The sequence below is a fragment of the Pseudorca crassidens genome, chromosome 12 (genome assembly GCF_039906515.1).
Source record: "Pseudorca crassidens isolate mPseCra1 chromosome 12, mPseCra1.hap1, whole genome shotgun sequence".
NCBI lineage: Eukaryota > Metazoa > Chordata > Mammalia > Artiodactyla > Delphinidae > Pseudorca > Pseudorca crassidens.
Genome location: NC_090307.1, coordinates 24,151,456 through 24,167,185, shown reverse-complemented (window position 1 = coordinate 24,167,185; position 15,730 = coordinate 24,151,456). Strand labels below are relative to the sequence as shown.

General features: G+C 49.7%; 1 protein-coding gene across 2 annotated transcripts in view; it reads right to left on the bottom strand.

Moving 5' to 3' along the window:
• MYO5B (myosin VB) overlaps positions 1 to 15,730 on the bottom strand; it is a 386,602-nt gene that overhangs the window by 47,457 nt on the left and 323,415 nt on the right. For both annotated transcript variants that reach the window (XM_067699124.1, XM_067699125.1), the window contains exons 19-22: positions 12,482 to 12,693; positions 10,356 to 10,512; positions 8,237 to 8,476; positions 2,181 to 2,414 (exon numbers count right to left, since the gene is read on the bottom strand). In XM_067699124.1, the coding sequence (XP_067555225.1) occupies positions 2,181 to 2,414; positions 8,237 to 8,476; positions 10,356 to 10,512; positions 12,482 to 12,693 (843 nt within the window). The remainder of the gene's footprint in view (positions 1 to 2,180; positions 2,415 to 8,236; positions 8,477 to 10,355; positions 10,513 to 12,481; positions 12,694 to 15,730) is intronic.

Here is a 15,730-nt window from a genome sequence, read left to right as displayed (position 1 = left end):
GAAAAATTTGCTTCCACTTTTTCTCCTCCTGGAAGAAGATGGACATCGCACTTAATCATTTCACGCCAGTTTCTTAAGTTACCAGCTTGGGACTTGCTCATATTTGGAGTCAGGGAAGGTGCTTTCCTCGTTCTGCCTCTGTGCCTGCTGTTCCCTTTTTGGCAGTGTCCTTGAATTTTTCTTTTTTCTTGCCAGGACCAAGCTCTCATTGTATTGATATTTAAGACCCAGGTCCAGACTTCAATAGTAACAATTTTTCCAAAGGAGAGGAGGAGGCAGCCCGCTTCCTTATTTGGCTCATGGGATATTATAAACCCTTAGGCTCCCTGGACGGAGACATGGATACTTTAAAAGTACTGAGTCCCCAAATCACAGTGCCCCAGGGGAGGCAGAGAAGGAGCCTAGGGAGTCCATGAGTCAAGTGCCCTCTGTGGAGGCGGAGACCGCAGACCCCGGTTTTATGATCTGCTGGGTTAACTTCCCAGCGTCTCATGTAACCAGCACCCATGTGCAGGGAACCTGCTTTTCTTTTTCTCCCAGGGTCACCAATCTCAAGAGTCTCCAGTTCTGATCTTGGCCTCTTCTCTCTGCCTGTGGATTTCACTATCTTGTCTCTTATTCCCATACAACGGTTACTGTCTATCTGTTAGCAAGGATCCATCAACTACAAGTTTGGAATTCCACACTTTATAGGTTACAGGCTTGTAGCTACATTGTAACGGGGGTTTCCTTAAGCATGTGCTTTACCCCGAAGAATGAAGTCCACTCCAGGCGTGGTGGGTGAGCTGGCAGGTTTATCTGGGCAACAGGCTGCAGGGTGGCCTCTTTTGTGCCAGGCTGCCTGCACCGGTAAGTCCTATGTCTCAATTTCCTCGTCGCCTAATCCCCGTGTGGATCCCCCTTCTGACTCTGGGAAACCCCCTGGAATCTGGGGAAAGCAGTGGCTGACGGTGGGGAAGTTCTGCCCGGGACAGGAAGTGACATAGGCAAGCCCAGCAGGAGCTGGGTCCGCAGGTGGATGGCAGCCCCCCTATTTCCCGGTTGTGCCTGAGGGCTCAGCCCAGGAGAAAGTAACTGGGCACAGGAAGAGAGAGGCACTACAGAGCAGGGTTGGGGGAGGTTCTTTTTCCTTCTAGAAACCATCAAATACCATCTCATGGAGCTGACTAGCTGCAAGTAGAAGGGGCCTAAAAAATGATCTGAACCAACCTTTCTTCTTCTTCTTTTCTTTTTTTTTTTTTTAAATAGATGAGGGAACTAAGGCCAGTGAGACTTCCTGCATGCACTTGGTAATGGCAATGCAGGGAAGAGAATCTGGAAACTCCTGTGTCTACCTCAGGATGCTTTCTGTGGCAGCACTCAGCTTGCCCCAGTTTTTAAACACTGAAAATTGTTGTTTCAATGTTAGGAACACTGAGTCCTTCCCTCTTAGATTCTTAACCCATCGTGACTCTCCAGTGATGGACAGGAACTAAATAAGTGGGCAGTGGGCCATCTTCCCTGTGGCCTGTGGGTTGCCATAAAGATGGGGGAGAGAAGCAGCGTCCTGAGACCGTGGAAGGCTCCGCAGGGGCACGTGGGACTTCCCTGGTTTGAACAGCTATCTTGGCAGTGGAGAAGGGAATCTCTGTATCCTGACATTTGAGATGGGAGAGTGGGGTCCAATCCCGTTTTATGGGGTGGAGAGAAAACCTACAGAGCACACCAAACAGAGATTAGTCAACACTTAAACTTCAGGCAAATTCCCCAAAGCACCATGATTATGGGTAGGGATGCCTAGAGGTTGCCCCTAGTCCCTGCAGGCAACGTTAAGAAGAAAGGCCACTACCTCTGTACCGTCTCTCCTGCCAACAGGAACTCGGACTGCAGAGTGGACTCAGTGGCTAGTTCTAGACTATAAGGAACATGCCCAAAGGCACATGTGTGTAACCTTTCAGGGGATGCCATCATGTCCAGGTAATGGCAGAAACTCAATCAGCACTTGCCAGGTGAATGGACACGTGCTTGTGTGGGTTCCCCCAAAGCAGTGGCACTTTACATCTGAACGCAGAGGGACGGTCAGTCTTGGGCACAAGCCCCAGTAAAGTCCATGCCAGTGTAACAGCTGGAAGAAGAAACCACTTCGGAGGGGTGCTCTGTTAGCCAGCCACCACCCAGCTGCCCCTCTGGCCCCGACATACCTTTCTCAGCTCGTCCTTCTCCCGGGTGTGGGCGTCCTCCAGGACCTTACGCTCCGAGTGGGCCCTCTGCAGTTCTGTCCGCAGGCTCTTGACCTCCTCCTGCAGCTGCGGGCTGCTGTCCCCACCCTGGCTCTGCTGGTAGCAGGCCAGCTCCTCCTTCAGCTTCTCTACCTCCGTGGCGTGTGTGGAGGTGATGGCTGACAGCTGCTCCGACAGCATCTTGAACTCTTTGTTCTGGGAGAGCACCAGCAAACAGGGAGGGAGGAAACAGAGGTGGAGAGCAAGGTTAGTGGGACAGGAACAAACATGAAGGCAATTAAAAAAGGGACTTCCAAGGTGGAATTAAACCTCACAATCACCGAACGCTTGAGTGCTTTCTTGGCATCTCCCTAACAAAACTCTACTGTGAACCTCGGAGAAATAAAGGAAAAGTAAAAACACCAGTACTGACATTCAAGGAGTGTTTAGGAGCTGTGACAGAGCTGGAAGCTGGCCGACAGTGGTTAGCCTTCTGTGTCTGGCTGGAGAGATCTCACGCCCGGTTTTTAAGTTGCAGGAACAATGTTTTTGGCTTCTTGGAACTGCAGCCTTTGCTTTTCAGGATTCCCTGCTCCTTCACGCAGGGCCCTCCTGTCCTTGGACTCACTGGCACAAAGAGCTGCAACCTAATCGCTGGCTCTGAGACAAAGGACCTCTTCAGCATCCCCTCTTCCAAGGAGGTCCTCCATGGGGCCTAGGGATCCCTCCCACCACCTGTCAGCTTATCCTGTAAGACTCTGACTCCAGAAACGGATGCCCTGGCAGAACCCGTCCCTGCCGACGAGGTACCCAATCATGTACCCACTCAAGCAATAGGTAAGTGAGAAGCATTCTCCCGGGTGCCTGGCAGAGGTACGGAGGGGGGACTCGGAGGCAGACTGTGGATGAGCTCACACAGAGGAAGCCCTGAGGACCCAGGGCCAGTGTCAAGTGCTAGTGTAAACATGGGCAGGAAGTGGTGCTGCAGTTGAGCATATCAGCTCAAAGTGGTTAGCAGGGAAAGTGCAGTGGAAGAAGCAGGGTTCTCCCAGTAACCAAGCAAGCAAGCAACAGTCAGTGACAATTCTTCATTGCTGTTCTCTGCAGGAGCTCCAAGTAGAACAGAGCTATTGGCTAAGCTACCAACAAGCTGGGGCGTCAGGAACCAATGACTAATTCACACCAGCAGTGAAGCTTCATGGGAAGCAGCGAGGGGCGGCAAAAGAACAGCTGTGGGACCCAGCACAACACCATGAATGCCGTGGGACCTTAAGGCTGAGACCCACTGTTGGTGTCCAAGCGGTACATTTCCCTCATTGATACAGCACAGAAAGATCCTCCCACAGTCTGTGGAAACCTCCCAGTTATTACCTGACATGCCCTCATGTCTGGTCTGACAGTCAGCCTTGCTCTAAGTAATCACAAATAAAAAATCCAATTAGGCAGCATCTGTTTAAAAACCCCAGTGCCATCTGCACTGCCCACCCAGCTCTGGGTCTCCCAGGAAGCTGAAGAGTCTCTGTACAAGGGGGGTGGGGTTCAGGGAGGGAACACGTGTTGGACTAGCCACCTTGACTTTGTTCTGCTCTGGGCGGGAAGCAAGGTTCCTCCAGGTGCTGCAGCCTGGGTCAGATCCCCGGAAACGTGGGAAGGAGGACGGGGCTGCGGAGGCCTCTAGATGGAGCAGGTGTGGGGTGTGGAGAGGTACACAAAGTGATGGCGACATCCTGCTATGGGCAGTGATGACACCCCAGGACCCTCATGCAAAGATAACATGTCTAGGAGGCCAGCTCTTTGCTTTCATTGACACGCACGCTGAGGCGGGGCTCTGGGAAGTTGGGGAGTTAAGAGACTGGACCCAGACAGACCTGTGCTCAGACCGCAGCTCTATCCTGATCAGCTGCGAACGTGTGGTCAGGTCATTCCTCCTCCCTGTGCCTGGCTTCCTCATGTGTGAAAGACAGATAACTGTAACTCCTTCCTCACAGGGTTTTATCAAGGCTCAGGGAGATTAAGGGCTTCCCTGGGGCCCGGCACCAGGGGCACAGTTAGTGCTTGATAAAGGGCAGCTTCTTCATCATTCAGTTCTCTAGGGACCCCCTGGGAGAGATGCTACGAACTCTTTGCCGGCCGCCTGGGGAGTGGGTGGGAGATTCCTAACAGCGGCACATTTCCTGTTCCGGAGGCATGGTTTTAGAAAGGAGGACCCCAGAAGGGCCCAGCAGTTTCCTGCCTCATCCTCATGCCATGGAACCCATGGCCGTGCAGCCAAGCCTGGCACAGGGAGTGGTGAGGGGCACTTGCCCCTCATAGACCCCGGAAACCCTCCCTGTGACGGCAGGCCAGGCTCCCTGGAGCTGCCTTTGTCAGTGTGACTCGAGACCCGGCCAGCTCTGTCCTCCAGCGAGGGCCTTTTCCTAACAGCAGCGGGCTGGGGATTTCCATATGGACCCCTGTTCTCCTCGAGCTCCCCAGACATCCCGAGAGGATGCTTACTCTGCACCACTGCTCAAGGGCACTGTACTACATGATTCACATCTATTAACTCATTCTCTAGTCACAAAAATCCTATGTAGTAAGGCTGATTAATATCTCCATTTCACAGTTGAGAAAACTGAGGCACAGAGGACATAAAACTGTAACTTGTCACATACGATATTTCAAATGTACATGGATGAAAAATAAAATATTAACTAATGTTTACCGAGTGTGTACTAAGTACACTGAATCAAACTGATTGAAAAGGTTACTGACTTGTAAATAAGTTCATCTGTCCCTTTTTTTTTTAAGTTTCCACATGTAAGTGATATCATATGATATTTGTCTTAGAAATAGAGTCACAAATGTAGAAAACAAACTTATGTTTACCAGGGGGGAAAGAGGGGAAGGAGAAATTGGGAGATTGGGATTGACACATACACACTACTGTATATAAAATAGAAAACTAATAAGAACTACTGTATAGCACGGGGATCTCTACTGGATACTCTGTAATGACCTATGTGGGAAAAGAATCTAAAAAAGAGTGGATATGTGTGTATGTATAACTTACCCACTTTACTGTATATCTGAAACAAACACAACATTGTAAATCAACTACACTCCAATAAAAAATTTTTTAAAAATAGGAAAAAAAAGAATCTTAATATGTTGTAAAATAAATAAATAAATGAATAAATAAATAAACAAATAAATAAATAGAGGTTACTGACTGAATCCATACATTTGCATCATATTTTCATATATCAAATAAAATATATTTAAATATAGCCTTATACTCATAAAGGTCTAAGCAACTTGACCCTCATTGTAAAAATATTGTTAGCTCAACTGGCCTTCTCACTCTCCACGCTGTGCTTGAATAAAGCCAGATGGATAGAGCCAAGTTCATAGGTTACATCATTTTGGCTGAAAAATGTCACACCACAGGCCTACACCAGGAACACTGCAAGAAATCATCCCAGGAACTGTCACTGAACTTACTGCTGAAGGATACTGTGAAGGATGTGGTTTATTACATCAGATTCTGAAAACCCACAGGATACCTGTCTCAGCACCACGGACAGCTCCAAACCCTCCTCAACTCTTTCAACAGCTCTCAAGGGATCCTGTTCCCTTCTTTCTGTTTGCTTGGGAGCTTCGTGCTAAACTTGCATCTTGTCTCTTCAGTTGGGTGCACAAAACCTTAAACATGAATTTGGGGCACTAACCTTACCCTGCTTTTATCTTTCAGTTTCCTCCTTTGCTGACTTCTTGGCAGTGGGGATACTTTTTAAAAAAAGCTTCCCCTCGTGATTCTTCATTGCAGTCTGGAGCTGGAAACCACTTTATTAGCCACTTTATGGCATCAGTGAATTTTTGAGCTAGAAGTTAGAGATCTTAGGCCAATTGTCTCTGAGGAACTCAAGGCCTAATCAGAGATTCGGCCATAACCCCAAACTGTCAGCTCTGGTTGCAGGTATAACTGAGACAGAACTCAAACCTCCATCCAGCTGGGACTTTGTCCACCACACCTCATGCTGCTCTGACAAATACTCTGGGATGCCTTCGCCTATGTTGTTCCTGGCACACGTGTATCCTTTCCTCCTGGCTAAGAACCCTGCGTGTCAGGGGAGCAGCTGCCTGAGCTGTCTCCAGCCATAAAGAAAGAACAGAAACCCATTCATTTACAAAGGCCAGCCTTGCCTGCTAAGAGACTGCAATAAAACAAGTCCTGGTGCCACGGATTACGCTGCTGACTCCTCTCGTGACACAGCACCACACGTGTTCTTTGACACTGGGTCACACACCCCACTGTCCAAGGACGACGCTGTCTATGAGAATGAACCCCAAACAAAGCTAAGGGTCTTCCTTGTTCTGAGGAATTCTCACATGTCTGAAGAATCCCGTAATATGCAGATATCCTAAAATTTGGTTGGAGGCAGCAGAACATTCTTTGGAACCAAACTGCCAAGTTTCAATCCTAGCCATGCTACTTACTAGCTGTGTGGCCTTGCGGGCTACTTAACCTCTCTGTGCCTGTTTAAAATGGGAATAATGTTAAATCTCATAGGGTTGTGGTAAGGATCAAATGAGTTGACACATGAGAACAGCGCCTAGCACACAGTCAGGCAACATGGGGAGGGACACAAGAAAGCAAGATCTAACCCACCCCCTCCTGCCTCTTCTCCTTACCCTCTGCACACAGGGTAACACCTGCCACTACTCACAGATGTTTGCCAAGCAGGAAGCTGAAGGCAAAAAGCTCTTTAAAAATAGGCCTTTTAAATCTGCTTCTCTTTGATGTTCCAGCACATGGAGTATAAAATACCAGATTTATTCTTAACCTCTCAAGTCAACTTGAGAAATCAGCAATGCCAATGTAGGGCCCTATGGCTGGAACCTAGGGCCGAGGCGGCAGGGCAGTACATGGGGCTCCTGGCAGGGTGCAGCAGTGCCAACAAAATCTGCTTGTCCCTCTGACTATACCTTGCTCAGAAGGTTAATTGGCACAATGTCTTTCCTGGCCAGTCATCAACAGCCATAATAATAATAATAATAATAATGGCAATGATAATAATAATACAACCCTAGGTCCTCCTTGTGATTGTGTTTTCCAAATGGCTGATCCCAGAGTACAGACCTTTTCTTATCCACTCCTGATGCTCTGGGTAGATATGTCTTCCTCCCTGACCTGACCTATCACTGTAGGCCAACCAGGGCCAGGTATGTATTGAGTGTCCTCCACCCTGCACTGAGCTTTCTGTCTTGCTTCCCCACTAGGGAGCCAAGCCAAAGAAGACACCTGTAGAACTCACATAGAGACAGACACCCAGGGCCACAATTTCTTCTCCAGAAGCCGTCTTTTGCAAGAACAGAAAGGCAGGAACATTTAACCACTTTTGGGCTCCTGTTTAGGGCAGCTGGTTTAGGTGTAAAATGGCTCATTTATTTTCTTGCCCTATTGGGATCATGAGAAGCTTAAAAAAGTGCCTAGCATAGAATAGGTACAATAAAACCACTGACTGCCAAAGCCCTGCCTGGTGGCCCAACTCCAACTGTCTTCCTCCACACCACATACCACACGCCTTCAGCATGTTTCCCCCCTTCCTTTGCTCCATCTTCTTCTTTCCTTTCTCAGGAGGCACCTGAAACCCTCCAGGGCATTGCAAGAGCCTGGTCCTGAGGCCATTAATACCTTACACGAGCAAGGTACCAGTGAGCCTGCTTTCAACTCTGGAAGCCCATCTTAAGCCACGACACAGGAAAGGACCGACACTTTAGTGACATTTGGGGTTAAAAACACCAGCATCACCCTCATTATGGCTGTGGGATCAGAAGACCTGGGCTGGAGTGCTGGTTCTGGCACTTTCTAATTCTGTGACCTTGGCCAAGTGCTTGATGCCCCCGATCCACAATTTGCTTGTCTGTAAAATGGCCTCACGAAGTCTTGTGGGGATCAAATGAGAGCTCCCTGGGGAAGCCATGGGTCTCTCTCAAACATGCCCGTGGAGTCTCCCCACAGCCCCACCCCCTGGGTGGGAGCTCAAGACACCAACCTGGTCGTCGATCTTCCGCTGCAGCTGGACCACCTTGTTCTCCATGCCCACGTTGAGGCGTTTTAGGTGCTCTGCTGAGCGGGCCTCAATCTTGAGGGCCTTCAGCTCCCGCTTGGCCTTGAGCCTCCGGAAGCCGCACTGGATGACAACGGCCGCGCCCCGAAGCCGCTGGAAGCACCTGCGAGCCAGCCAGCTCCGCACGTGCTTCTGGATGATGGTGGCCTTGTGCTCCCTGAGGACCTGGCAGGGGACAAGCACACACCTGTGGGTTTGCACTGCAGGACGGGAGGAAGGGGCTCATGTACTGCTCTGGGGAGAGAGCCAAGGTCAGCGAGAGACAGCCTCCCTATGGCTTAGGGCTCTGGTGGCCATTTATTTTATGAACAACTTGTAACTAAGTTGGCAGCCTGTGTACCTACAGGAAATGAGCTGTCAAACTCTCCTTTCTAGTTTTTTGTTTTGTTTTTTAACTTTTTATTGGTTAGGAAACCACAGTCTAAAAACCTCAAAGTTGGAGGGGCTTAAACATTATCCAGCTGATAAGCCCCCCGTTCAACAGATGTGGATCCCCTCCTGGTGACGGTGAGCGGGAGAGATGAAGTGACACTGTCGAGTGAGGTTGCTGAGTGGGTTAAATGGCTTGCAGTTACAAACCTGGCTTGCAATTCACTGTTTGTGTTTTTTCCTATCCAGTTAAAAAACCACTCAGAAAATCAAAGCATCATCAGTGTTCTCACGCTAATGCCCTGCAAATAAGTATTTGTGGAATGAATAAATAAACATGTTGAAAGACTAACATGCCCAGTATCACAGCTCTGAGATGAGCTGGGTTCAAACCCTAGTGCCTCCGAAATGCCACCTGTCCCATCCATGGTGACACCACACAGATGTCACCAATCTCCCAGGAATATTCACAGCAGCTTTTCCCACGGGCCCGGGGGTGCTCCATCTGGTGCCTAACCACGTTTGCTTTTTCATTATCAATGTAACACTTTATAGTTTTATTACCGAGAAAATCACACCTTCTCTGATCATACATGAGGTAGACGTTCATTTTAGGAAAACAAAAGACCATTTTAGACATTTCGTTCCAACCCATCTTTCATCTTAGCATTGAGCTTCAGTTATGCGGGGGTGATCTGGTGGATGGGGTGTGTCCTGACGTGGGGCTACCTAACTGGGTCTTTCAGCTTCATTGGATAATGGCCCGGCAGGCAGGAGGTCAGGGTCCTTCTCCTGACCTCACCTCACTGGGCTTCGGGCTGCTAATCAGTTAAATGGAGGAGCTAGCCTGATGACTCCCAATACTTCCCCCTTCTCTCAAGTCTGTGTGAGCCCCAGATAGGTCACCAGACTCTGCCGTGGGCTGACCGAGTGCCCTTGGGCAGGTGAGTCAGCTGCTCCAAGCATCTCACAGCTCTTGAAGGGGTACAATGATACGCACCCTTTCTACCTGTGATACTTAATATGTGTCAACTTGACTGGCCACGGGATGCTCAGGTTAAAGACTGTTTCTGGGTGTGCCTGCGAGGATGTTTCCAGAGAGAGAAGTATTTGAGCCGGTGGGCTCAGTGAAGAGGACTGCCCTCCCCTGTGTAGTGGGCATCATGCCATCCACGGTGGGACTAAATAGAACAAAAGGTGGAGGAAGGAGGAATTCGCCTTCTTCCTGCCTCACTGTTGAGCTGGGACATTTCGTCTCATCTTCTCCTGCCCTCAGACTGGATGTGTACCATCAGCTCCCTTGTCCTGAGGCCTTCAGACTTGGGCTGAATTACACCCCTGACTTTCCTGGGTCTTCCAGCTTGTAGACAGCAGATGGGGGGACTGCTCAGCCTCCATGACTGCACGAGCCACTTCCTCATAATAAACACACACACACACACACACACACACACACACACAGAGATACACGCATGTCCTATCGGTTCTGTCTCTCTGGAGAACTTTTGAGACACTACACCTCATGAGACTTTGGTTAGGATTCAGTGAGAGCAGACTTGTGAAATTACTTAGAAAAAAGTTAGAAGCGCCCAAGAAACCTTTATGTTGGTGCCAACCCATTTGCTGCTGTTTAGTTCTGAGTTTACAGCCTGAGTCCCTCAGGGTGGCTACACACCTGGTGGTAGATTCTCCGTACAAACATGCCCCGAGCGAAGGCCTGGATGACGACGGTGGCCCTGCGGACCCTCTGGTAGGCCTGGTGAGCCCTCCGCATGCGGTACTGCTTCTGGAGCACCACGGCCGCCCGGGTCCTCCGCAGATGCTCGGCCAGCCTGGGGAGGGAGAGAGTGGTGGGCCAGACTGACGGAGGCCTCTGGGTCACTCTTGAATGCGAGCCCCTCCCCCCCGGCCCTGCCTGGACTCCACAAGGACAAGCCAACCCTCATCACCGTTACCGACTGTAGCAAGGCCTTGGGGACTTGAGGCTCAGCTCAGAACAGCAGAATTGGCTTCCTCCGTCTTGTGCAAAACATCTTTCCACATATTTACAACGCAGTCTAAGTCTGATCAACTCTGATCCTCATCTGTCCACTCCCCCACCCGCAAGCCCCTCCTGCGACCTGGGCAGTCCTCAACATCACATGTTCACACCCCTGTCTGGTCCCTGGAGCTCATCGGGTGTGGAGAGGTCAGGAGCCATGTCTCAAGCATCCTTGTACCCCTACATCCAGTACAGGGCCTGGCATAGTGGCACATGGTTAAGTATTTGCTGAATGAATAAAACCTTCTCAGACCTGCAGCGACCCCTCTTTGTTTTCTCATTTCCCAGCCCGTTCTGCTGGGGATACACTGCACATGGGCATCTACTTTCCTCTGTTTCATTTCTGCATTCTCCATCTCACCCCTCAAGACAGACATAAAGTCAGTCCAACACTTTTTACCCTCCTTCAGGGCTTTGTTTGGTATCAGCCTCATAGCGAATGCTCAACTAGAGAGTCAGAATATTAAAAGCTAGAAAGGACCTTGGAAATCATCTAGCGCAGCTCCAGAGTGGGAGGTGACCCACTCAGCCCTGCTCTACCTGCTGAAATGAGTCCGATTCCTGGTCCAGCTCTCCCTGAGCAGTCTCTCTAGAATACAAACACCCTGCAGGGAGAATGCAGGCCAGCTTGCTGCCCAAGTCAGAGCCCCCGGCACAAGGGTGCTCAGTGATGCCCTGACTGTGGATGATGACTTAGTGTTGATACTACTGACAACCTTCTCATTTCCATAGCTTTTGTTCCAGAGACCATCTCTCAGCTCTTCACAGGTAAATTAATGGCGTTCATCATCTCCAGTTCTGCTCGGATAAACAGCTAAACAGCAAGGACAGGAGGGGGAGCTGGAGTAATCTTCTAACTTTATGGTACAAAGGGTGCCTGCTCTGGGCTTGTTTTATATATTCAAGCAGAGATGCCTGAGCAGCCGCTTGTGAAACTTTGGCTTCCAAATGTCAGGCTTCCTGGCAATGACCGTCATTTCTCCGAGGAAATCCGGATCTGCAGAGGTCACTGATTTTGAACTAGGGCTGGGTCCAAAATCTGATGAGCTGTGTAAAGGTCCGGGGATGGGTCTGGTGGCGGGGGTGTCCTCCACGCCCATCCCTCTGCTCTCCGGAGATGCTTATACCGCTTTAGCGTTTCGTCACCAATGACATCACTGAGGAGGGGACGTTTACAGTAAAGTAGCTTCTTCTACACGGTGCTGGGCTGGGTCAGGGCAGCCGACTGGCTTCAGGCTCTGCCCTGAGGTAGCTGCTTGTGGTCAGACAAGGCTCGCCCTCTCTGTGCTGGCTGAGTGCAACGACTCATAGAAGGGACCTCCCCGGGTCTCGCCAGCCCTACTTACCAAACTCCCAAGGGATTGTGAAATTGGTGGCGTAAATCACAAAGCTGGGTGTATGTTGACTGTGACAGAAAGGCTGAAATTATCTCTTTTTCTAAAAGAAGATTGTTTTACTTAAGAGTTTAAGCAAAGGGCAAATGGAGGTTCTGTGGGAAAACCAGCCAGTGCTAGCCTAGGACAGGGACAGACTGGGGGAGGCAAGAGACCTGGGAACTAGACCTACATGCTCAGGTGAGAAGGGCAGGAGAGAGAGAGGCCCAGCTGCTGGGGGAAAGCCGGATGCAGACAGGGCCCAGCAGGAACCACTCGAACTACCGGGGCTGAGAGAGGCCAGCCAGCTCGGAGCTGGTCCCAGCCCCCTGCCCCTCCACCCTCACCGCCAATCTGCTACCTTAGATGTGCCCCGGCTCAGCTCACCTGCGGGCCAGGTGTCCTCGGCAGTACCTCTGCAGAGTTAAGGTAGCTGCCTTCAACCTGCGGTATTTCACCTTCTGCAGCCAGCCCCGGACGGTTTTCTGGATCATGATGGTGGCTGCCCGGAACTTGTCAGCCCGAAGCTTCTCCAGGTAGGCCACCTGGCCTGCCCGGAAGAAGATCTTGGTGCGGCCAAACTGGAACTTGTCAGGATCCTTTACAAGGCAGGGAGGGGAGCTGGTTCACCATCCGTGAGCAGTAAGGGAAAGCACCCTACCACCCCAGGTCCTCTGACGCACAATTCCCTTGCCAGGTGTCACATGCCCCTGCTCCTTAAACAAATGCTGAGAGTTAGTGTGTTAACAGACCCCGAGCCTGTCCCTACTACTGGTCAGACACTGAATGCAGCAGTGAAAAAGATCCCTGCCCGCCAGCAACTGACATCGCCGTGAGGGCAGCCGGACAAGCAAACAAGGACACAGTACATTTCAGGCAGTGCTGAAGATTACGGAGACAATAAACTGAGGGCTGGAGGACGGGATGGAGATGTTGAAATAGGCTAATCGAGGAAGGCATTTCTATGGAGGTGATGTTTAAGCAAAGGCCTGAACGAAGTGAAAGGAGGCAGGTGTGGGGAATTACGAATATATTGCAAATAACCCCCAAATACATTTTATTTGGTTTCTAACTATGTTGTGAGGTTTTTTCAGACATATAATTACTATCTTTAATTACATCTATTCAGGTTGAAGTTAACTGCCCTTCCCTGCGCTCACCCTGGTGGATAAGGGAAGATGACCCAGCCACGTGTATGCGGACGAGCCTGGGCTACAATATTCGATAGGTAACTCACGATAATTTTGCTCCCTTGGCATGCAGACCATAAGGAGGAGATAATGAGCCAAGGTCTAAGGAGAACACACACACGAGAATACACTTCACGTTGACAAATGGCTCTGAAATAATGCTGAGTCACCACTCTTCACGGCCAAGCCCTGGACGGCTAACGGGAACCTGGCTCCACGCACAGGAAAGCCAGGCTGCCTGAGCCATGGCTGAGCTGGGACACAGCATCTGGCTAGACCGTCACTGACTGTCCCCTCCATGGTCGGGCTGCCGGTGAAGCTGGGAGGAGCGAGCTGCGAGGCCCTGGTTCTCATCCCTGCATCTGCTCAGGGCCCTCAGCTCACGCCGGGAGGAACAGGGGCTCGGCTGGGCGGGGAAGCTCTGAGGCGGCCGAGGCCTTGCCTGCATCACTGCCCTGCTGGGGAGACTCCTCTTCGGTGAGCAGGGCTCCAGAAGCAAAAGGTGGGCGGCTCAGCCCTCAGTCGGGGGACAAGCCTGGCTACTGGGCCTTTAGCAGAGCTAGGGCCTGGGGGGTGCCTGCTGCATCTCAGGAACCACAGTACACAGGCTCCGTTTCCTATTCTGGAAAAAACCACCATGGAAAGGGCAGTCTGGTTCACAGAGCCACAATTTTTACAAATGAGGATCTCTCTGAAGGTCCTGCCTGCTACAGCCATCACCACTGCCCTGATGGCTGCACTCCCCTTCCCCCAGGTGTCTTGAGAACTTCTACCCCAGGCCTGCTTTCTGTAACCCCTAGAACTGGCTATACTCTTCACATACCAATCAGAGGTTATCTTTTGAGAACCCTTCTCCAGTAATCAGAGACTGAGGGAGTAGAAAGGAATCTTAGCAATCTACCCCAAGCCACTGCTTTTATTTTTACAGATGCCTAGAATGTTGAGGTGACTTGCCAAAGGTCTCACTGAAAATATCAAGGAATAGAACCCGAGACCCAGGACTCCCAGACCAGAGGTCTCTTACTACACCACGCTGCTTCTGTAATACCACCTCCTTCTCATACTCCTCACATACATATTTCCTCACGCTCTCTGGGTCTCAGGAGATGCTTGTTAATATGCTCCTTCACTGTCAGGATGAAGGTTCAGGTTTGCATGACGGCCAGTGATGTCTATAACCACACTAGATGACCATCTGTCCTGGAGGGCAGGGCCCACCTAGTACACTCTTTCAATAACCCTCACACTGACCACTCCAGGTTAGTACATAGGAAGAACTCAATAAACATTTGAGGAGTTAAAGAAAAAAAAATTCAGGCTAAAGATGGAGGTATTCCTACAATCCTTGCAGGACGAGACTATCAATCGTGAGCAACCTCATGATGCAGCCCCTGGCCCGTGGCTGCCGGCCAATGGATGTGGCCGGTGAGCGCCTACTGCCTGGCCTACAGGCCGCCTTCGTCACTGCTTCTCTCCTAATCACTCTGCTCTAAAATGTACTATGACATAAATCACAGCAAGATCCTTTCTGACCCACCTCCTAGAGAAATGGAAATAAAAACAAAAATAAACAAATGGGACCTAATGAAACTTCAAAGCTTTTGCACAGCAAAGGAAACCATAAACAAGATGAAAGACAACCCTCAGAATGGGAGAAAATATTTGCAAATGAAGCAACTGACAAAGGATTAATCTCCAAAATTTACAAGCAGTTCATGCAGCTCAATAACCAAAAAACAAACAACCCAATCCAAAAATGGGCAGAAGACCTAAATAGACATTTCTCCAAAGAACAAATACAGATTGCCAACAAACACATGAAAGAATGCTCAACATCGTTAATCATTAGAGAAATGCAAATCAAAACTACAATGAGGTATCATCTCACACCAGTCAGAATGGCCATCTTCAAAAAATCTAGAAACAATAAATGCTGGAGAGGGTGTGGAGAAAAGGGAACACTCTTGCACTGCTGGTGGGAATGTGAATTGGTTCAGCCACTATGGAGAACAGTATGGAGGTTCCTTAAAAAACTACAAATAGCACTACCATACGACCTAGCAATCCCACTACTGGGCATATACCCTGAGAAAACCATAATTCAAAAAGTCATGTACCAAAATGTTCATCGCAGCTCTATTTACAATAGCCAGGACATGGAAGCAACCTAAGTGTCCATCAACAGATGAATGGATAAAGAAGATGTGGCGCATATATACAATGGAATATTACTCAGCCATAAAAAGAAACGAAATTTAGTTATTTGTTGTGAGGTGGATGGACCTAGAGTCTGTCATACAGAGTGAAGTAAGTCAGAAAGAGAAAAACAAATACCATATGCTAACACATATATATGGAATCTAAGAAAAAAAGATAGTCATGAAGAACCTAGGGGTAAGATGGGAATGGAGATGCAGACCTACTAGAGAATGGACTTGAGGATGTG